Source organism: Trichogramma pretiosum, unplaced genomic scaffold (assembly GCF_000599845.2).
Source record: "Trichogramma pretiosum strain Unisexual culture from Peru unplaced genomic scaffold, Tpre_2.0 scaffold5, whole genome shotgun sequence".
Classification (NCBI taxonomy): domain Eukaryota; kingdom Metazoa; phylum Arthropoda; class Insecta; order Hymenoptera; family Trichogrammatidae; genus Trichogramma; species Trichogramma pretiosum.
Window position 1 is genome coordinate 938,260 of NW_019641672.1, and position 21,476 is coordinate 959,735.

General features: G+C 36.0%; 4 protein-coding genes across 8 annotated transcripts; 2 read left to right on the top strand and 2 right to left on the bottom strand.

Annotated features, from left to right (window-relative positions):
* Positions 1-91: 91 nt before the first annotated feature.
* LOC106650463 (ataxin-2 homolog) lies at positions 92-13,700 on the bottom strand. Of its 5 annotated transcripts, none has more exons than XM_014368468.2 (17): positions 10,450-10,666; positions 9,722-10,358; positions 9,111-9,631; positions 8,581-8,752; positions 8,137-8,449; positions 7,952-8,059; positions 7,749-7,834; positions 7,099-7,675; positions 6,635-7,022; positions 6,430-6,560; positions 6,233-6,340; positions 5,030-5,506; positions 4,784-4,961; positions 4,420-4,686; positions 2,705-2,956; positions 1,726-2,169; positions 92-1,040 (listed from the first exon to the last, which is right to left on the bottom strand). In XM_014368468.2, exons 3-17 carry the CDS (start codon positions 9,550-9,552, stop codon positions 778-780), a joined length of 4,206 nt encoding a protein of 1,401 aa, XP_014223954.1. In that variant the 5' UTR covers positions 9,553-9,631; positions 9,722-10,358; positions 10,450-10,666; the 3' UTR covers positions 92-777. The 5 variants fall into 5 exon arrangements, 4 of the variants coding, with proteins under 4 accessions (XP_014223954.1, XP_014223951.1, XP_014223955.1 ...); XR_001339327.2 differs by adding an exon at positions 1,508-1,605 and having other exon boundaries at positions 958-1,040; positions 7,749-8,059; positions 10,450-10,663; XM_014368465.2 differs by having other exon boundaries at positions 7,749-8,059; positions 10,450-10,665.
* On the top strand, positions 5,593-6,275 carry LOC106650466. Its single transcript, XM_014368474.2, has 3 exons — positions 5,593-5,811; positions 5,877-6,122; positions 6,188-6,275. The coding sequence occupies exons 1-3, from the start codon at positions 5,745-5,747 to the stop codon at positions 6,214-6,216; spliced, it is 342 nt and encodes a 113-aa protein (XP_014223960.1). The 5' UTR covers positions 5,593-5,744; the 3' UTR covers positions 6,217-6,275.
* Positions 13,701-14,578: 878 nt separating the features above from the next.
* LOC106650465 (molybdenum cofactor biosynthesis protein 1) lies at positions 14,579-16,408 on the top strand. The gene is made up of 7 exons (XM_014368472.2): positions 14,579-14,837; positions 14,899-15,016; positions 15,071-15,238; positions 15,310-15,536; positions 15,617-15,841; positions 15,910-16,144; positions 16,334-16,408. The coding sequence occupies exons 1-7, from the start codon at positions 14,754-14,756 to the stop codon at positions 16,387-16,389; spliced, it is 1,113 nt and encodes a 370-aa protein (XP_014223958.1). The 5' UTR covers positions 14,579-14,753; the 3' UTR covers positions 16,390-16,408.
* Positions 16,406-21,304, bottom strand: LOC106650464 (integrator complex subunit 7). The gene is made up of 11 exons (XM_014368471.2): positions 20,735-21,304; positions 20,344-20,663; positions 20,054-20,278; positions 19,724-19,973; positions 19,432-19,651; positions 18,760-19,365; positions 18,398-18,683; positions 18,189-18,292; positions 17,609-18,104; positions 17,295-17,539; positions 16,406-16,547 (listed from the first exon to the last, which is right to left on the bottom strand). Exons 1-10 carry the CDS (start codon positions 20,817-20,819, stop codon positions 17,297-17,299), a joined length of 2,835 nt encoding a protein of 944 aa, XP_014223957.1. The 5' UTR covers positions 20,820-21,304; the 3' UTR covers positions 16,406-16,547; positions 17,295-17,296.
* Between the last annotated feature and the right edge of the window lie 172 nt (positions 21,305-21,476).

A 21,476-nucleotide genomic window follows, 5' to 3' on the forward strand; every position in this document is an offset into this window, starting at 1 on the left:
CAAAAGCTTAATGAAATACGCGTTCAATTTTGTACTAGAGTATAGTGTATGCATTAACGATATAATTCAGAAAATGTCAATCAGTTCAGTCTTACTATTTTCCGTAATATTCATGAATACTCAAAGAATTATTGCAAGATCGTCTAACAATTTTTTCTTGCTTGAATTTTATGTTTGTACCTTAGAGTCCCTTTTAAATTTTTCAATGAAATATTTTACGAGTTGATAAACTCTTCATATTATGATAAATACAAATTTTAGCCAACTGCATAAGTATGCGATTGAAAGCGAGATATTGTACTCAAGTGTATTCGATAGTATAACATTTTTTTCGTGAGTTATAAATTAAAAGAGAGACGTTTTTATAAAAATGTTCAACTTATATTAAAACTCTCTGGCAAAAATATTATCATTACAAAAGCAAGTATTTAAAATGGTTTGTTTATCCAACATAGCGTTGCTATAACAATCTAAATTTTTTTTCGCACAAATTAACTACAACAATATGATACATCTGCAAAAGTCAGGAATGTGTTGTCGGTGGAGGACATTTTTAAGTCCAATTTTTCCAATTTTTCAATGTAGATATAAATTGAATAATCAAAAACAGAATTATTTTACTCTTCAACAACACTGGAACTTCACGATCGATTCGTTTTCAACATTATTTATAACCTCTCATCCAATTCAACTTAATACAATAAACGTTTTACAGAATATCTCGCTACCAGTCACATAGAACTATTTGCAAAAAAACTACTAAAATAGAACATTGTTTCAATTGTGTACTGTTGTTGATGCATGTTGCAATCGTTCGAGTTCCTCAAGAGATAACACGTTGGAAGGTTGAAGCTCGGGCAATTTTCCAGCCCGAGCTTGAGCGAGTAGTTCTGGACTGAACCAACGAGCTAATTGATTTGAGGTAGGTGACAAGTCTCCACCATTTCCATTTCCACTGCCACCCAAGAAATTCGACAGAGCTGAATTCTGATTTCGATTGATTGAAATATTCAATTGTTGCGGGCGCATTGGTCTATTATCTGTAAATATAATAAATGTAATATTAATTTAAATTATTGATCGAAACAATTTTTTTCAAAGTATATTGATGCATGCATTTCAATTGTATCAAGTTTATATTGTTAAATTAAACAAATTGAAGAAGAACTTAAAAGCTTTTCATAGATATTATTATAGGAGAGCATAGTTGGAATAGAAATAGAAAATAAAAAAATAGGTGAATTCAAGATACCTAAACTAATATAAAAATACAATTTTCAAGCATACTCTATGAGATTTGCACCGAATATTTTTTTAACAAAGAACTTATACATCTTTACTTTAGTTTTAGATAGTCAGTAATGTCGCCTTGTTAAAAAATATACGGATAGATCTCAGAAAATAAGTATGAAAACTGTCACATCTACATTAGCTCTGGTATTTAGTTAAAAATTAAATAATTCCAATTTTACTCTTAAAAATGGCAAAATTAAATAAAATTGTTTACTTAAATAAGCGAAGTGTAGGAATAGTTAAGTGAACAGGTAAGAGGATCTTGTTATTTAGACGTGTTGCGTGCTAAAGAATTCATTTGCATTATTATTCCTGTAAAGCGCAAAATTAAACATTAATAAAAAATAAAGCATAAGTACAATAAAAAAAGTTTTAATTTTTTATTCAATGCAATGAAACAAACTCAAGCAAAGGCATAGTATTGCTTCTTACCTTGTCTCGAATGAAATTCTTGTCTCACATTTTGCTGACTATTAATTCTCATCTGTTGCTGCTGTTGTTGTTGAATAACTAGTTCCTCTTGCATTTGCATACTTATACGCTGCATCTGTTTAATTGAATCAACTTGCGCTGGTTGTTGCTGTGGCGCTCGTTGATGATTCGATTGCTGAGGTGGGAACTGTGGTTGTTGGGGTGGCAAGGTGTGTTTTGATCGCACGTTGCTACCAAATATGCCTTGAGGGTTACGCTGTTGCTGTTGTTGTTGTTGCTGTTGCTGTTGCTGTTGTTGTTGTTGTTGTTGTTGTTGTTGTTGTTGCTGCTGCTGTTGTGAGAATTCATACGGAAATTGCGAGGGCATTGACTGCTGTTGCTGTTGTTGAGGTCCTTGTGCTTGCGACATCTGTGACGATGTACTTCCTTTGACGATCGGTCGACCTGCGAAATGTAAATTTTTCAAAGTAAATAAACCGCTAGATGCAAGAAGTAACCCAATTCATTTGATTTTTAAATTAAGCTTATATTATGTATCTACTAACAAGTTTCTTTTTCACCAAATAGATAATGGGTTAATCATAATAATAAAAACCATTCATAAACGAAATAAAATAGAGATAGAGTATATAAAATATGTATGAAAATTCTCCGCTGTGGTACAATAACAGTTTTACTTGCAAACTTTTAAAATATATACAAAAATAGAACTTTCATTTTAATATATAGTTTAAAAAGTTCTTGAATTCGAGTTTCAAAACGAACTGTAGGCGATTATCAACAATAACGTTTCTGTGGAAATAGTGCGAATTATAAGCTCGAGATGGAAGCAAAGATTAAATTAGTGAGAGATGACTAATATTTACATCAAAATAAAACAACAGGGAGTTAAAATAGTTAAAGCTTGGTAGGTGAAACAGATGTGTTGACAAACTGAAATAAGTTCACACAAATGTCTTAAATAATCGTGGGGGGTTACCAGGATGTTGCTTGATTTGAGAATTAGGACCAACAGCCCAGTTGGATAGCTGTTGCTGTGGTTGTGGTGGTTGTTGTTTTGGCGGTTGTTGTGGCTGTGATGGTGGTGGCAAAGGCGGTTGCTGACCAGAAGGCGTACCAGCTGGCCGCTGTTGCATTGGATGCTGCCGTGCTAACTGAGCGAGCATTTGCTGTTGATGCTGTGGGGTCGGCAGTTTAATAACATCTTGCAACCCACATCCAACTGCTGATACTGTTGACCAGACACACAGGCTCATTCACTTGTCTTATGATACAATGGGGATTTTCACGAGAAGCCAAAATAAGTAGGAGGATACGGAAAAAGAACTTATAAACCAAGCAGCGATTTTCAATCGCATTTGTGGATAGTGGCATTAACACGCACCTAATCAAGTCGCGCTTAATTTGTCTTTTATCTTTTCAAAAACTTACCTAAAATATTGCAAAATAGTCCTTACTAAAGTTAGAGCTACAATGCACAGCCCAAAAGAGTTGTATCTGTGATTCAAACTTTCATCCATAATCGAGCAAAGAAACATCAGTACGTTTAATAAGCATAGAGTTAAAGCAGACAGAACACACAAAGTAGCATACATAAAATACAGTAATAAAGCAAGAGAAGGGAAAATTGCGTAGGAAAGGTGTTATTTACAAGCAAAAGTAGTTTATTGTAAAATCTATCAAAGATTAAAGAACCACAAGTGCACGCTAAGCAATGTCTGTTGAACGCCCACAGAGCGTTATCTTGACTCAAATTAACTTGAAAATTGAATTCGGTCGTAACCGATCCTTTTTTTTCTTTTCATTAAAAATTTTTTTTAAAAAGATATCGTTATCGGTGTTTTGCGACAATCGTATTTTGAGTACGTTTTTTCTCTTGTGTTTCAAATACTACCAGAGCAAAGAAGTATATAAACAATTGCGCAATCCTACTGGCTAGCAAACTACACTACTTTTCAACATTTTACAAGAAAAATAAATACCATTTTTTGAGTACTAAATGCAATAGAATAGAGCAAAGGCTTAATTATATCTAAGTAGAAAGTATTTATAATTCTTGGCATTTGAAATCGAAGCATATGCAATCGTAATTGAATCTTTTTCAATGGAAGTGTAACAGTTCTGTACCATTAACAAAGAATGATTTTTTGTTCAATGATAATAATGCTAAAGAAAGTGAAGTAAAGAAGTCGCTAAATTAGTGAAAGTTTAAGTTAAATAAACCAAGTAAGTTTTCTCATGACAATCAACGTTTCGAACAAAATTCAAACCATGTTTGAAAATTATTGTCCTCCAATATAAAAAAAATTTAATCAATATCCGCGATAGAAATTTGATATACGTTGTTATTAGGCTCATTTTCACTTCTTCTGATAATTTGAGTGTTATTATTGTTTTCATCCGCGACTGTTTTGTCAAGTTCAACGACTGTCACTTTATTGGAAAACCATACGTGATGCTCATTCGAAGGAGCGGTAGAACTATCAACAGTTTTATCGACAGTATCATCCGACTTTTCGGGCGCGTTATTGCTTTTATGCTTCGATTTCAATGCAGGCTCTTTATCAAGTTCAGTCGCCACAGGATGCACATTTTTCGTGTTATCATTTGTTTCCGAGGGAAGCTCGGTTTTATCGGCTGTGTCAACTGTACTTGATGGAGCTGTTTCAAGTTGATCGCAGGTGAGCATCTGACCCTCTGGTTCCTTGTCAGCAGTCATTTTCCTTAACACCGAAGTTGGTGTGAATGCTAACGGCGTTGGACTGATTGATGGCTTAGCTGGAATATTTACTGGAGTAGCAGATCTTTGTGGATTGGCCGAAGGATTTGGCCCTGACGGGTGTAGGTCTTGACGTTTACGATAGTTTTGTTCTTCCAACTTTTTCTTCATCAAAGCATTTTGTAGTATATTCTGAGAGTGGGCTACTAATTCTCGCGGCGATGGTACACGAGCACCCATCACTATAAAAAATAATATAATTATCAATTTGATAGCACTCAGAGAGATAAAATATGATGCAAAGAAATGAGATATCCAAAGTAATTGAATTTAACATACTGTTATTCAATGGTGACGTCATCCTCTGCTGTTGTTGATAAATCATTTGTTGCAACATTGGATCTTGAGGCATAGGAGCATTTGAATGAGGACTAGTAGTACGTGGTGTCATACCACCATGGATTTTTAGAATACTAGCCAAAACTTCTCTGTGACGGTGCTGCATAGCAGGATTTTGCTGAAAATTAAAATATTTTATTTGATATCGAAATTATCATTTTCATTTAGATAAGGAAACAAATTTACTTGTAGTTGCTGAACAAGATGTTGCCTAGTTATTTCACCTCGATGCATACCAGTGATAATAGCTTCAGCTTCAGGTCTAGCCAACAGTTCTCTTGTTACTGAAGCATTATTAACTAACATTTGTATATCAGGTGGTAAGGGACTAGCGCCAATCATTCTCTGGTGATGTTGTTGCTGCTGCTGCTGTGCTGCATTTTGCATCATCATTGACAACATTTCATTATGCTGTCGTTGTTTTTGTTGATGTTGATGTTGATGTTGATGTTGATGTTGCTGTTGTTGCTGTTGTTGAATATGCAGTACTTTCATCAGATTTTCATGCTGCATTTGAGATTGATGATGATTTTGTACCGGTCCCAAGGGACCTACATGGTTGAATGATTGTGGTACTGGCATAGGAGGCTCGGACGGTGAGCGGGCTACTTGCTGAGGTGTCATTACTGGTGGTTGAGGATTTTTCATTTGAGAATTCAAAAGCTGAAATATGATAAAATTGTTATTATATAAAGTTTTGAACAACGTGAGCTATGTCGTGATCAAGAATTTTATTTTCATTTTATAACGTCATTAAAATGCCTCACTTCCATTATATATTCGCTAGTTACGATATAGTTTAATTTCAGAATTACTGCAAGTAGTTGCACAAAGCTATTGTATTATAATTTTAAATTTCACTTGGAAATATTTATAATTTTTAATAAATAAGAAAAACAAAATGAATATTATTATATTTTCATTTTTCATTTTTTTCTATCAGAATCTTCTTAATAGTGTACAAGCAGGTATGATCAACTAATCATTCTTCAAAGAACGTAGAAAATTTTTCTATGAAATATTAATGTTATAGCTAATCCGTTTTCTGCGGCAATATATGAGAAACCAACACATCCAAATCCACGATGCAATACACCCCCTAGTGACCTCCGCACCGGTCGACATCAGAATTTTCGAGAGGACAACGATGAACACACATTTTATAAATACTTGCAAGATGAAAATAAATGCGAGGACTTCTTATCACAAGAGATGCCAGAAACGTATGGATTCAACACGTATATTGAATGTAGACTTAATTGCATGTCATATATTGGAAGTGAGTAAATATTAATTTGTGAATATTTTTCGATGGAAAAATTAAATTATTTAATTTTTTTTCAGTTATCGATAACGAAATACATGATGCATAAAATGGTGGTCTCTTACCTGCATCAAAGTCATGGGTTGAATATTTTGAGGAGGCATCTGATGTTTTTGCTGAGGACCTGGGCCATTAGTTGCAGGTACTGCTTGTCCACCACTTACTTGAGCAAGCTATTAGCATAAATAATCAATGATAAAGGAATTTTTAATTATAATTGAAAATAAAAATACTATTTAAGCAACTTAGTGGCGTAGCATACCAATTTTTTGAAAGCAGTCATATCTTCTTTGGATTTATTTGGTTTCGGTGGCTCAGACTGTTGTGAAGGCATACCGCCTCGCATTCGAGCTTCTAATTCCTCAAGACTAACAATCTTCTTAGCTCCACCACCTACAAAAAAAGAATAACAATCATTGCGTGAATAGTATTTTACCATTTCATATAAACATTTTATATAAACATACCCATTTCTTTGGGTGGATTCTTATTAAGCATGGACATAAGATTGTTTCCTGCTGCATCACCTTGACCATTTTGACTAGGCTTATTATTTCTTTGCAACATTTCAAGCAATTTAAATCCTGTACCATCTGATGGTTGTTGAGAATGACGATGCTGAGACATGGCAGGAGTATTGGCAGCTGGTGCGATTGGAGCAAAGAAAGCACTAGATTCAGTCACCGATGGTATTTTCTCAGATGAATCGTTGAGCAAATTATTCAGAAGTTCTTCTTGAATAGAGGACCGCATAGGGTCCATTTGTTGGTTTTGTTGATTTGACAGCGGCGGACTTTCTCGCTGGAACCACTGACTGAAACGCGAACCCGACTTTTCACCTGCTCCAGCCCCGTTCTGAAATGGATAATCCAAAAAGGAGATTACATAAAGACATGGTATACAAAATTAATTTTTGAAATATTATAATTACAGAAAGAAGGTCCACAGTATCAGCTTGGAGGAACTCTTCGAGATTGAAGTTGTTATCTTTGAAGTCTTTTTTATCAGAATCAGCTGAAGCTGCTTCGGAAGAAGCATTAGACACTTTGCTTGAATCATTCGACTTTTCTTTCTGGCTGTTAGAATCGTCTTGCTTCGAAACAGGTGAGTGTGCCGCAGCAGTTGAAGACGAGTTATCCAAAGATGTTGGTGTATTACGACCTTTGATACCACCAGTACCGCCATCGTGTTTGTTATTGGCTGTCCCTTGAGACGGAGCAGTGGAGGCGGCAGCAGCGGCCGCAGCTGCAGCCGCAGCCGCAGCAGCAGCTTTTTCCTCTTTTTCATAAGTTATCTTTTTGTTGCGCTTTTTCTGGGCAGGCGATTGTTTTTTGTTCTTAGCAGAAGACGAGATAGACTTTTCCTCTGGTATGTCGTCAAAACCACGCAATTCAATGGTGTCGTGTTGAGAAGTCGGTCCTGAACTGAACCACTCAGGCTCTTCATCACGGTTATCACTGAAAGTACGGCGACGATCACGATCACGGTCACGATCGCGATCGCCGTAGCTGTCGAGACAGGAAAGTCGCATGAACATCGCGCGTTGCTGCAAGTTAGATAAATCTGAATGCGTAAACTTACCTTCGACGTTCTCGCCGATCCTTGTCCCTGTCGTTACGGTCGAGACGATCACGATCTCCTGCACGATCTCCGGCACGGTCGTAATCGCGACCAAAGGAACGCCTTTCAAAGCGATCATCGCGATCTCGATCACGATCGCGATCACGCAATCCACCACCGATGTTTCGGTCGCGATCACGATCGCTCGATCTGTAGCCGTAATCCGATTCATGCTTTTCAGCGTCACTCCGGAAGTCCCACATGTCACGAGAGAGGTCTCGAGTGAGAATACGCCCGCTCCCGATGCGCCTGGTAGCGTCACGATGGCTCAGCTGTGAAAAGAAAGTTGTCGTGAAAAAATTTGAGAAAATTTTACAATCTAGTCATTGTCTATGAAGATAACTAATACCTCTGCAGACAGTCTGACGTCAGCTTTGCCGATGGGGCTAACTGAACGCTTGACGGTGACGGTTGTCGCGCTAGCCTCCGTGACGTTAACAAAGCAGCCAGAATTAAAGCTCCGACGTTGGGGACTTAGGACGATGCCGTCCTGTTCTTTGCGAATCCTCTCGCGAGGGTCACCACTGCGTCGCGGCTTTGTGCTGTCATCGCTGTTCGTGCCGATTCCGGACGTGTTCGAGGACACCATCGAGCTGGTGACGGATCGCTCGTTTCGTCCACGCGACTCGTGCCAGCGTTCCGGGTCCCAAACCCCACGGGCGCTGTTGATTTTGAATTAGAATTTCGTTATTATTAGATCATTGAAAGAAACGTCAACAACATTTGCGTGTGATGTTGATATCGATGTAAATGTGTATGTGTCAGTATGTACAACATGCGTATTGTTACTCACTTGAAATAGCTGGAATCAAGGCAGTCGGGTTTGCGATTGGACCTGGGTAGCAACTTGATTTTCATGAGCTCCTCTCGGCTGTACTGGTATTGAGGTCTCGAGCGGCCAACCTCGACGATCGAGGCGTCGGTTACTTCACCGCCGATCGACATAGAGATAATCGCGTCGTCTCCTGTATTGAAACCAATGGTAAAGTATGTAATACAAAATTTGACGAATCGTCGTAAACATTGTATTATACAGTACGTCGCGTAATTTTCATACATAAACATAGTCACAGGCATACTGAAACTTAACTGAATCGAGCAACTTATGTGGATACCTACAAGACATGATACTTTAGCTATTGATCGAGTAGCGATGGTTAAAATTTCTATAAACATTAACTTGTAAATCTATTCGTACATAAACACACACACATACACACGTGTAAACGGACACTGGCGCTCGATTGACTCGTCGCTTGGCCGCGGGAGCTTTTGCACGCGCTCGAATCGTGCGAGCTCAGAGGCGCGTCAGATAGGACTTACGAAAAGCGAGCCAGCTAATGGGTCGGGGTTGATCCTTAGCCGCACGCTTAATCCTATGATAAGGTTTGGTTTGCTGAGCTAGGGTCAAATCGAGCTTCGGTGCACCCCTTGGACCGACCCGTGATCGACGTCGTTGTCGGCGGTGTCGCTGTTGCTTTTTCTGCTGCTGCTTCTTCTGCTGCGGCTGTTCTTGCTGCGGTTGCTGCGGCTGCTGCTGCTGCTGCTGCTGCTGCTGCTGCTGACCAGACGTCCGCGCACGTCGTTTCCCCTGACGTTTGCGCTTCCGACGGTTTACCTGCTGTTGCTGATTTTCTTGCTGTTGATACTGAAGCTGCTGTTGCTGTTTTTCTTGCTGCTGATGCTGAAGCTGCGGTCGCTGATGGATGAGGCTCAATAATCTGAGTGTGTTTGCTACGGCGTTTGACGTTTGCTTCAGACTCATTTTGACGCGCACGCTCTTGCGACGCTCGTTTGACGACTTTTTCACAGCCACTTTATTAGATTTACTTTTTCGTCCGAATCTTTGATGGGCAGACAAAACAATCGACATTGCTCGTTCAGAGATCTTTTATCTTTTCTTTGTTTGTACAATTATTCAGTGAAATACACACCTGATGGATGATTTTTAAGGATCACGAGATTAGGTTTTAAGCTTCCTCGCTCTGGAAGAGTCTTTCGGTTTTGTTGGTAACAGCACACAAAAGTGAAAACGAAACAACCGAAAGAAAGAGAGAGAGAAATTGAATTTATCGAATCGATTCCTGAACAATAATTATTAACTTAGAACGTCGATGGCTCCTGTGTACAATCTGTATATCTCATATACGTGATAGATCTCGAAATTTGCCGAATTTCGATTTTATAATACGAAATTGTCAGTTTATTATATGTATGATAAATACATATAATACGCGAGTGATTTTAATTGTATTATAATAGCGGCGTGCCGAGAGCGTTATAATATTTTTATTCCAATGTATTATACTGTATACAACGTGGACAGAGATAGGACTGTCTCTCGCGTTGTTTATGTTCAAATATCTTTGAAGAGCAGACTAAGGACACTCTGCTTATACTATAATATCGCATCGGCTCTCTCTCCGTCTTACGGATCGCTAATATGCTCTGACGCCTGCTGCTCTATGCTGATGCTAAATAAAATGTTGCTCCTTATAAATGCCGTTGAAGAAGCTGCGCGACGGATCTCGCAGTCTCTGTCGATTTTCCTTTCGGTTTATAAGAAAACGTCTTCGCGGTTGTCATAGAAGGGAAGATGATCCGAGTGAATTAATTTTCTCACGTTTTTTTTTTTTAAATTGTAACACAGAGAAATAAATACCTTTATGTCGTGAACGAAGGGTAGCGAGATTCGCAACTAACACGGCTCCGTTGGGTATGCGCTTATAAAGATAAACGTCGTAAAATAGCGTTAAGTAGCAATCGAATAAATAGCCTTTCAATAAGCGCGGCGTGCTTGAACTTGCTCAAAATACAGTCAAAATTCGATTGATACGACAGAGAGCGTGAATCGGCACGCCGGACGGCAAACGTTGCCTACCGTCAAAACTATTGGCTTATTAGTTATTAAGAGGGAGAACGAGTAGTGGTCGGGAAAGTTGGGTCGCGCGTGCGTGTGTGCGTGTGCTCGTATACGAGTACGAGAGTCCGCACAGCCGCGACAATTAGCAAGAAAAATCCGAGGAAAATGCGTGTATACACACACAGGCGCGCGCGCGCGCGTCTACCTGTACGCGTGCGTTGCTCGATGCTCGAGGAAAAACATCGACCAACTTGCAGAAGAGAGAGCGAAAGAGACGGAAAGTTTTATCATTACAATCAAGAATCTCGAATCAAAGTTTCGAAATCTGACTTTGTATTATACTAATGCGCGTCGCACTCGTGTGTGCGTGTATACGTATATGTATTACTTGCTGTATCGTACGCGTTTAGAGCCACGAGGAGGGGCAGTAGGTAACGAACGTCTGAGCTTAGACTCCGAATGTAAACAATAATACGCGAGCATGTAACATATCTCCTTTCGGAGTCTTATTACTCTATACATACACACAGCATAAAGTACACTCACACATATTTTAAGCCAGCACATAGGTCTTTAACCGTAAGATTATTTCATTTTCGAGAGTCTCGATTCATTAAAACGCATCATCGATAACGATGCGTGCTCGGGATTGCTTTTAGTCCGAGCTTCAAAATGCTACTATGGATATTGATACGATACAATAACATGACTTCGCCGAACATGGTTATTTATAATATTAATTTTTCAAATAGCATTATGCGATATCTTTGGTTACATTATTGCTATCTTATTTATCGTTCCTTTTTTTTACAATTAATTATCGATTTGTACTACTCCTTGCCTGCGAGTATCAATTTAAATAGCTTGACACAATCAAAAATAATTTTCATTGAGCAATTGATTTTCTCTAATTAGGGAGCAATGGTTATAGACGAGTACAATTTTTTTGACTAATAATAAAGTTCTGCAGCTTTGATTTACTCAAAAACTTACGAAATCATGTCTGTAGAATATACAGTTGGTTCATGAGTCATTTTGACACAAACAAAACAGTGGAGTGTTTTTTTCTGAGCTGTTTTGATAAGATTAATCCATTGTGAAAAAGTTGAATATACATACATTTTTAGGTTATAATTCAAACTTTTATAATACTCCATACCAAAAATATTGAGTTTGACCATTTAAATGTAAAAACAATAACCTATATTAGTTACTTCAAAGCATATAATAATATTTTTTTTTATAAAAATTAAATAATGACTCATTTATAACTTTCTTTGCATCGCTTCATTGCAGGACAAGTAATGCTTACATTTTCTTTATAAATTAACAAGAATTAAGTAATTGAAAAATTACTTTAACATGTAGCTCATATGAAATGTTCTTATTCATCTAAAAAAGCTTCAACTTTCTTTCGTACATAACAATTAGGAGGTAACCACATAAGTTGGCAATACACGATCTGAATTGTTAGTTTGACACTTTATATTTATTTTAAAGTCCAATAATTTTTTAGACTCAAAATAACAATTAAGAATTTATAAATGAAATAAAATTTTTGAATTTGGAAAATTTCAGCAAATATTCAGTAACTACCCATTCATAACTATAAAATAAATACTGATTTACAAAAATTGAACTTTTAATCATAAAATCCATGCAAAAAGTACCGTTAAATACAATGAGTAAAAAGTTCATTCAAATAAATAATACTCAAAGAAAGTAATTCTCACCTGGGGTTTCCCTCTCCCTGTCCTGCTCTGGCTCAGGTTCGGTCTCATCCTTATCAAGTTTAGTTTGACCCTCCTTGCTAAGGGCAGTAGTAACTGTTGAAGTAGACTGTTTGTTGTTGCTACTAGCCTCCACAGTATTACTGGACATGATTATGTTCTATTTCTTCTCACTTTCGTTGCCGACACTTTTGTTATTCGTGAAATATTTATAAATTCGTCCAGAAGAAAAAAAATTACACAGGAGTCTGCGTAAATTCTATACTTCGCGTATTGAATACGTATATCTGTATATCTATATTCACCGTACTATTAAAGTTCGTCCTTATATGTATATAGTTCGCCGTATTTTTATTATTATAATTTGTTAAATATATTAATGTATATCACAGACTTTGTATAAACACCTATCTTTTAGTAGTTTAAATGTACACTCCGCTGATTTCTTGTATCACGCTGTGCGTTTATCTGATGTATAAACGATAAATAAACGAGGTTTTTCTGGCTGTACGAAGAAAGCTAGGGCACGACTCGACGAACGCACGTCGCACGAGAGATGATCTAACGTTGTCCTATGCTATTGCACAGATGTTGTATATCGAGTTCAGCAACGAGAAAAATATGGATCTTTTTGGTAGCTGCTTTAATACGTTCACAGCTCTATTGGACTATCGATACCTTTCGGTATCTATATATGTGTATATATAGATGTATATATATATGTATTATGTGTATAAGCTGTGGCGCGTCTGAACTCTGAAGAGAAAGCCGAGATTCAGATGATATAGAGAGCGAGCGAGCTGTAGCAAAAAGACTGAGAAAAAAATTGAAGTTATGTTGTTTGCCAGCAGGAGAGAAAAGAGAGAGATAGAAAACGATAAAGGAGGGAAAGAGAGAGAGATGATGATGTCTTCGCCGGGATGCACACTATACTTCTAACGCGTATACACACTGCACACTATTTCGGATGATGCTTTGGAATAGAATTGATGGGAATCGATGCTGCAAATCGTCGGGTTATTGTGTATATTGCTGCAGCTGCTGCCTCGATCGGAGCTCCTCGCGCAAAGCAATGTGAGTTTCGTAGAAAATGGCGTGAAACACTCTAACTGCGTGGCGCAATATGGAAGGGGTTGCAATATACACGCGCACACACCGAGACACACGCAGAGTACGACGATTCGAGGCCCTCAGAGCCAACCAGCCAGGCACACACCACACACGCACGACCTATTCGTATACACCTCAAATATGTATGTATGTTGAGCGCAAAGTTCGACTCGCGAGACAGAGATAGACGGGCAGAAACGAGTTTTATATACGCTTAGCGCAGCGGCGGCGGCGGCAGCAACAGCAGCAGCAGTAGTAGCAGTAGCAGCAGCGAGCCACGGTAAAGTCAACGCCAAATGACAATAAATTCGCTCCGGCCGATGGCTGGCGCTGTACGCGGCTTTCTATGGTGCGCTCGCAGTTCGCACACGCTCTCTTATTTGCACGCACTCCAGGGACTGTATGGAGAAAAAAACGGAACAACACCACTATGCGCGGATATCTTTTATGATTTGGTTTCAGAGCTCGTGAAATTTTTAATTTCTCCACGGTTCACTTATTGCTAATGATATAACCCGTTGCGGTCAACGGCTATGATCTGTCTTACCAACGGTTCGAATTGGTGCACGAATACTGCCTATAACGTTACGAACTGCGCGCGTTGTTGCAAAATGCCTCCGATTTTCTTGTTTCTTTTGAATATTTAATGTTCGAAATTTTTAAAAACAAATTTTATAACTTTTTCGAACATTGCGAGTTTCTGGTAAAATAGAGAGTAACTTTTTGATAATTAAGAAACAAAGTTTTAAAATCTTGTTTCATTTGAACAAAAAATTTCTGACAACATTATTTATTGTTTTTGCGCTGAGTTTAAAAAATTAATAAAATTTAAATAATAGGTCTTATAAAACTTTTCTACGACCGGACCAATGAAACAATTTATTTTGCGATGGATAATACTGAGCAGATAAATTACCCGAATTTTTCATTCAAAACACCATTTCTTCGAATTGCATATTTTTTAAAATTATGAATGAAGATTTAAATTGCGCTCCCGTAAATAAATACTTAATGTTTGTCACAGTGACGGTCCGTCTGTCGTATATTCTTGCGAACGTATTTATTATGTATGTTACGAGATTTTTTTATAGATATGAGATATGTAATGATAAGCTTTGATAAGAATTTAATATTCAGCTGTAGCAGCTGACACGCTTCTGAACGTGCTATTATAACGCTTTTGTTATTATGTATTAGTTTAAAATAAATTACGACGTATTCCTTTTTTTTATTTGTTGTATTGTACATTTCAAGTTTAACATTATGTTGAAGAATATAAATAAAGCTAATACTGCTCAGTATTTCAAATACTACATGAGTAGTTTGGCTACCAAACAATCAAACAGAGTAAGATTTTTATTTATATTTTTTAATATGAACAATTCTCATTACAAACATAATTTTATAGTTAGAAGAATTCAGAGAAAAGTTGAGTAGTAATAAAGATGTACCAATACTCATGGATTCATTTGGTCGCCAACATACGTATCTTAGAATTTCTTTGACAGAGAGGTGTAATTTGAGATGTAAGTTCAATAAATGTAAAGTTTCTATATTCTATTGAATTAAACTATTTTTAGGTACTTACTGCATGCCAGCCAATGGAGTCCCACTTACCAAAAAGGACAAAATACTTAGTACTGATGAAATTATACAGCTGTCAAAATATTTTATTGATGCAGGAGTAAATAAAATTAGACTAACAGGAGGAGAACCCACAGTTAGAAAAGACATTCATGAAATTATCTGTATGTTATTTACCATTATAAAATTAATCTTATACTAATATTAAATTAAATCAAAAAATTATATAATTCAGCTAGATTAAAAGACATCAGAGGTTTAGAAACTTTAGCTATGACTACTAATGGTATTGCTTTGACTAGAATGTTGCCTTCTTTGCAAAGGGCTGGCTTAGATCTATTAAATATTTCTTTAGATACTTTGAAACCTGAACGCTTTGAAAAATTTACATTGAGAAGAGGATGGACTAAAGTTTTAGCCTCAATTGATTTAGCTATTCAATTGGGATATAATCCCTTAAAAGTACAGTACAAAAAATTCAAAAGTAAAATATAATCAATCAAGATATTTCTCAATTCATCAAATATATTAATATTTTTCAGATTAATACTGTGATAATGCGTGATTTCAATGATGATGAATTAGTTGATTTTGTACAATTTACTAAAGATAGACCAGTAGATGTAAGATTTATTGAATACATGCCATTCTCTGGTAATGAATGGAATACCAAAAAAATGGTACCTTTTTTAGAGATGAAAAAAATTATTAGAAAAAAGTATCCAGAGTTTCAAAGACTCGCAGATAAACCCAATGATACTTCTAAAGTAAATATCAATGTAACTATTTAAAATTAGATAGAATCAAAATACTAAAAACCTTATTAATTTTGTAGGCTTATCATGTACCAGGGTTCAAGGGTCAAATTGGTTTCATAACATCAATGACACAAAACTTCTGCAGTTCTTGTAATCGGTTAAGAATAACAGCCGATGGTAATCTTAAGGTGTGTCTTTTTGAAGGCAAAAATGAAATATCTTTAAGAAATGCTTTGAGAAACGGTTGTTCAAATGAAGAACTTAAAAGTATAATACAAAATGCAGTACTTAAAAAAAAGAAACAACATGCAGGTACATTATAATAATCTTAAAAAATTGAATCTTTCATATACAACAAAACATCTATCCATCAATTTATAGACAAGGGAAAAACCTTTTATTCATAGTAAATATTTTTATTTGAATGAAAGGTTTTTACTTTGTTTATTCACATTTCTATAAAAGATTTCTTTTTAGTTTGAATTTTATATCCTGTTTCAGGCATGCTCAATCTTAGTCATATGGAAAACAGACCAATGATTCTTATTGGTGGTTAAATTTGGATGGATCTTGTTTTGTTGTAATGCATGTTATTTTATTGAATTTCTAAAGTTTTGGTACAATTAAACAGAATTTATATATTTTTTTACGCACATAGTTAATACTTCACTATTTTTAGCAAACTTCCAAACAAAAAACTATAAAAGTATGGTACCTGGAAAACAAAGTTATTTATTTAGTATTTTGACACAGTTAGCTTCAGTGCAACAGCATAATATTAGATTATGTAGCTCATTAACACATGTAAATGACAGTGGTAAAGCATCAATGGTAGATGTAGGAAATAAAAATATAACTCATCGCACAGCGCAAGCTCAAGGGTTTATATATGTTGGACCAAAAATTACAAAGCTAATTGAAGAAAACAATATAAAAAAGGGAGATGTTTTAACAATTGCTCAATTAGCTGGCATTTTGGCCGCTAAAAAAACATCCGATTTAATACCCCTGTGTCATTCATTATTATTAAATAATGTAAAAGTTGACTTAAATTTGAATCAAACTTCTTATACAGTTGAAATAAGATCAGAGGTAAAATGCAGTGGAAAGACTGGAGTAGAAATGGAAGCATTAACAGCTGTTAGCATTGCAGCTCTCACAGTTTATGATATGTGCAAAGCAGCAGATTTATCACACAGCATGCAAATAAATGGTATCGAGTTGGTATCAAAAACTGGTGGTCAACGAGGAGATTATCACAAAAAATTTTCAACTAATAATCATACTTCTTAAAACAAAATGTCAAACATAAAAACTTATCTATAAAAGTATTATTTATGTGCACTTTTATGTATTTAAAGTACAAATCAATTATCAACAATTATCGGATCATGTAAATAACAGTTATATTTATATTTTATACTTATATGAATAAATCAAATAATATTTTATGATAACCTACTATTAAACGAATTTTTTTCTCGAGGGTTCATCTTGAACGCGTACTTGTAAAACACTTTGCGGTCCACTTTTCCACACATTACCACTTTCATCAACAATATTAGTAGTGGTCGTCACATTGTAATTGCCACCGTTGTTGACCGTTAATGAACACGCGTTCGGTTGGGCCAAAGAGAGCAAAAATTCACAAGCAAAGAAGTCACGATGCGGCACAACAGTCTGTTCGAGTTGGGTAATGATTTGTTCCTATAAATATGATTCATTGATTAATTTTTCAATCTCATTATTAAAATTCATTTGAATAATTTCCCTTACCTTTGGTTCACTACTGGATTTTATCTGTGTAGCAGCTGTTATTGATACCACAATAGCAGCAACAGACCGGTAAAGTGAGGCTCGCTTGCCATGTCTGAGAACACCCTCGACTTTGAGAGCTAATTGGCTGCCTTGAGGAACCGAAAGCGGTTCATTGACAACCTTTGGCTGTGGAGCGACTGACAATTTGATGCTAGTAGATTGTATTGTCTGGTAAAAGAATCGAGGAATCGGCAGCCTTAATTTGCCTGAAGTCAGCACTCCGATCTGTTCAACTATGTTCGCTGTTCTCAGTAGATCCATTTGAGTTGCACCACAACTCGCGCTGCTGCCGTTCACGCTTGGAGCCAAATCGCTCAGTTGAAAGCAGCATCGCGAGAATTGACGCAGCTCGATTGTATTTCCGAAATTAAACATGGAGTCAACGGTTGGTGGTGCTGGGCCTCCGCAAATTCCATGCACACTTTGAGCCAGTAGAAGGCACAACTCTTGATTACTATTCATGGTTAGTCAAGGGAAAATATTGATTAATCGAAATTAATTGCAAGTTCTAACTGAAATATTTTTCATTAAAGGATACGCTTTTAAATTGCTCAATGAGCCGGGATCAGCATCGAAAGCCGTTTGATATAACTTTTCATAATTTTCTGCCAAAGTTTGTAGCTCAACGACCGATTTTCGTAACTGAAATAAATAGTCATTTTATTTAGAGCAACAAATTATATAAAAACAAAGAAAAAATAATCAAATTCTTTAACAATAAAGCTTTTACAATTCTCTTATATGTACCTGAGTTGAAGCACGACCACACCTATAGTACTCATCTCCTTGGGCTAAAGCTTCTTGCGAGGCAATAGCGAATGGCGGGGCAGTCCACAAAGCCCTGCAATTGTGTATGAGCTGCAGCAAAACTTGTAAAAACTCACCACGTAATTTTGAATAATCACATGCGAATTGTAAGTTTTGCTGATGTGTTCCAGCAGCTTTGAATGATGCACAAGCACTGGAGTACAGAGATATAGCACCATTTAATTTTGCAATTGTGGCATTTTTTCCAGCATTCAAGGAATCATCTCTACAATAATAATTTCAATGTTAAATCAAAGTATCATTAAATTGAACGTTTAAATTCATTTAGGAGGTAAAATTACATTAAGTAGTTTTCTGCACTTGACATCAGCTCTAATCCTAATAACCAAAAGTGGTGTTGCTCAGATGCTACAGTTTCTTTTAAAATTTTAAATAGTTGCATTGCGATTCTATGATGCCCATATCTGGTAGCATTCCGAGCTATTCTATATTTATTCCAGTCATTTACAGATTTGACTGTCATATCAATAACCTCCAGACATTCAGCATTCCAATCAAACCCACCAGCAACTAGTTGAAAAAGTAAAGTACACAGCATGACTTTGGTGTGTTCATGAGATGTATGTTGTAGTTTATTTAAAATTTCTGGTAAAAGAGGAAGTAGAATGTCTTCTTTTAGACCACCAATTGCACCAAGGGCTTCACATAGAGCAACTTCTTGATTTGAGCTCTGTTTGTCACTATCACTTGTGTTCATTAGCGTTGAACATATTGCATCAACAAAGTTACTGCAATGACTATGTTGAGCTTGACAAAGTTTAACAATCATTTTTAAGCATACTTTTAATTGATACAGGTACTTGTCATCCAAAGATAAAAGAGTTACTAAAGATTCTAAAGAGGCAACCAAATCTTGAATGCAGTATACTGGTAAATTTTCTTCATAACTGAAAAAGAAATTCAAATTAGGACTTTGTCTATAATTTTTTTAAATAGATTAATTATATACTCACCAGTAACAAGCCAGCCGGGCTAATATTGTTACAGCTTTTACAGCAATGATGGGATTAGGAGAATAACAAGCATTTGAACATAAAATTACAAGTGCATTTCCTTCATCCATATTAGATTCACAAATAACAGGACTTTCGCTCAGAACCTCAATGACTTGCAATGATTTTATAAGTAAATATTTATTGGTAGAGTTATTTTTCAAAAGTTTGTCTGTATTATCTAAAGAAATTGATGATTATTGTTATTGTGATCATTAAATTGATTTATAAAAATTAAAAATAAAGTAATTACCTATCAATTGTGCTACAGCTGCTTGGGGCCATAAGTGTGCTCCATTTTTAGCTAGTGTATGTAACAAGGACAATGCATGAGTCTTAATTGATAATCTTGGATCTTCAACTAAATATTTAATTAACAATGTCACTTGTGCTGATACATTAATCAAAGTTGCAGATGCTAAAGTGGTTGAAGCACTTAGTGTCACTTTAACAAATTCTGCTGCTGGATAGCTTTGTAAGAGCTCTAAACATAATTCATTAGCCTAAAAAATAAATAGGAGAATTTGTAATACTCATTTTAAATTAATAATTAAAGAAATGTGAGAAGTAGTAAATAATATACCATAGAAGCTGTGGAAATATCATGATGCATATACTGTAAAATTGGTATCAACTGCAATTTCATTGATGCTGGAGTTGATTGACCTTTTATCATGTCTGAGATTTTACTACACATAAAAATGGCAAATTGTTTTGACTGAGCAGCAAACATTTGTGCTGCATAAATAGCTGCTTCAACTTGCACCAAATCATGACAGTCCATAGCTCTTCTGATGCTGTGATGAACCTGTAATTTAAAAATATTGTTAATAATTTGATTTTTATAAACTGCATTTCATTTTGAATGCTTACATGCTTTCTCTCTGGTATTATTCTTGCAACGCTTCCTAAAGTACGAAGAGTCAATGCTTTAGCCACTGGGTCATTGGAATGCATCACACTATAAATTCTTTTTACAAATTCGTCAACATTAAGAATCTTGTCCAAGTGTTTATCGGTTTGTTGACAGACTCGTAAAACCCATACTCTTAAGAAGTTACTTCCTACTCTGAACACATCAGCTAATTTCAAGAGAGATGAGTTGATTAAAATAGGAAAAGGATATTTTTCAAACAGTCTTGGAAACCGAACAATAGCTTCACATTGCTCTCCAATTTTAGTGGATCGTAAACCTAAAAGTTTAAATCTTTTGTAATAAGAAAAAAAGAATCATTTTTTAATAGAGTAAATATAAAATTCGAACCTTTATCAAGTTCCATGAGAGCAGAATTAGCATCCTGCTCTGGTTCACCATAAAATAACTCATTTGATCCAGCCATTCTGATCATGTTTTAATATTATTATTTACACTTATGCTCCTTTTATGAAATTACAATTATTTCCACAGGTCGTTGAATTATAAAACTACTGAACTAAATTACACTCTGCACAAGTCATGTTGGCCATAAATAACGTCTTGAATAACGCACAGACAATAGTAAACAACTTTTAGCTGTCGGCTTGATTTCAGGTTAGATTACGATTTGCGAATGACAATATTGCTAGCGTCGCACGCGTATTCTACGTATTTAGCAGAAAACTGGAATAAATGTCAATGATCAAGCGTCACTGAAAGGTAAACAGTTCATTTCCGTTGGTGGATTGATTTATTGCAGTATCAAAAGAATAATATAAATAATAAAAATAATAGAATGCAGAGACACGCGATAAGCGCGAAAAATGCGACTCTTACAAAATGAAAATCAACACGATGAATTGCAAAATCACATCGTTTGTAAATTCAGCATTTCTCTCAAGGAAATTTCACTTTTCTTTTAATTCAAAATACCGAATCTCCAAATTTATTTTTGTTAAAAGTCAATTTCAAACGCGTCAACGATTGGCGGTCAAGCTCGCAAACATTAACGGAGCCGCCGCGAAATAAGAGCGCAAGCGCAATCTTACACCCCCACACCCATAGCCGCATTAGGCAGCAGCAGCTATCG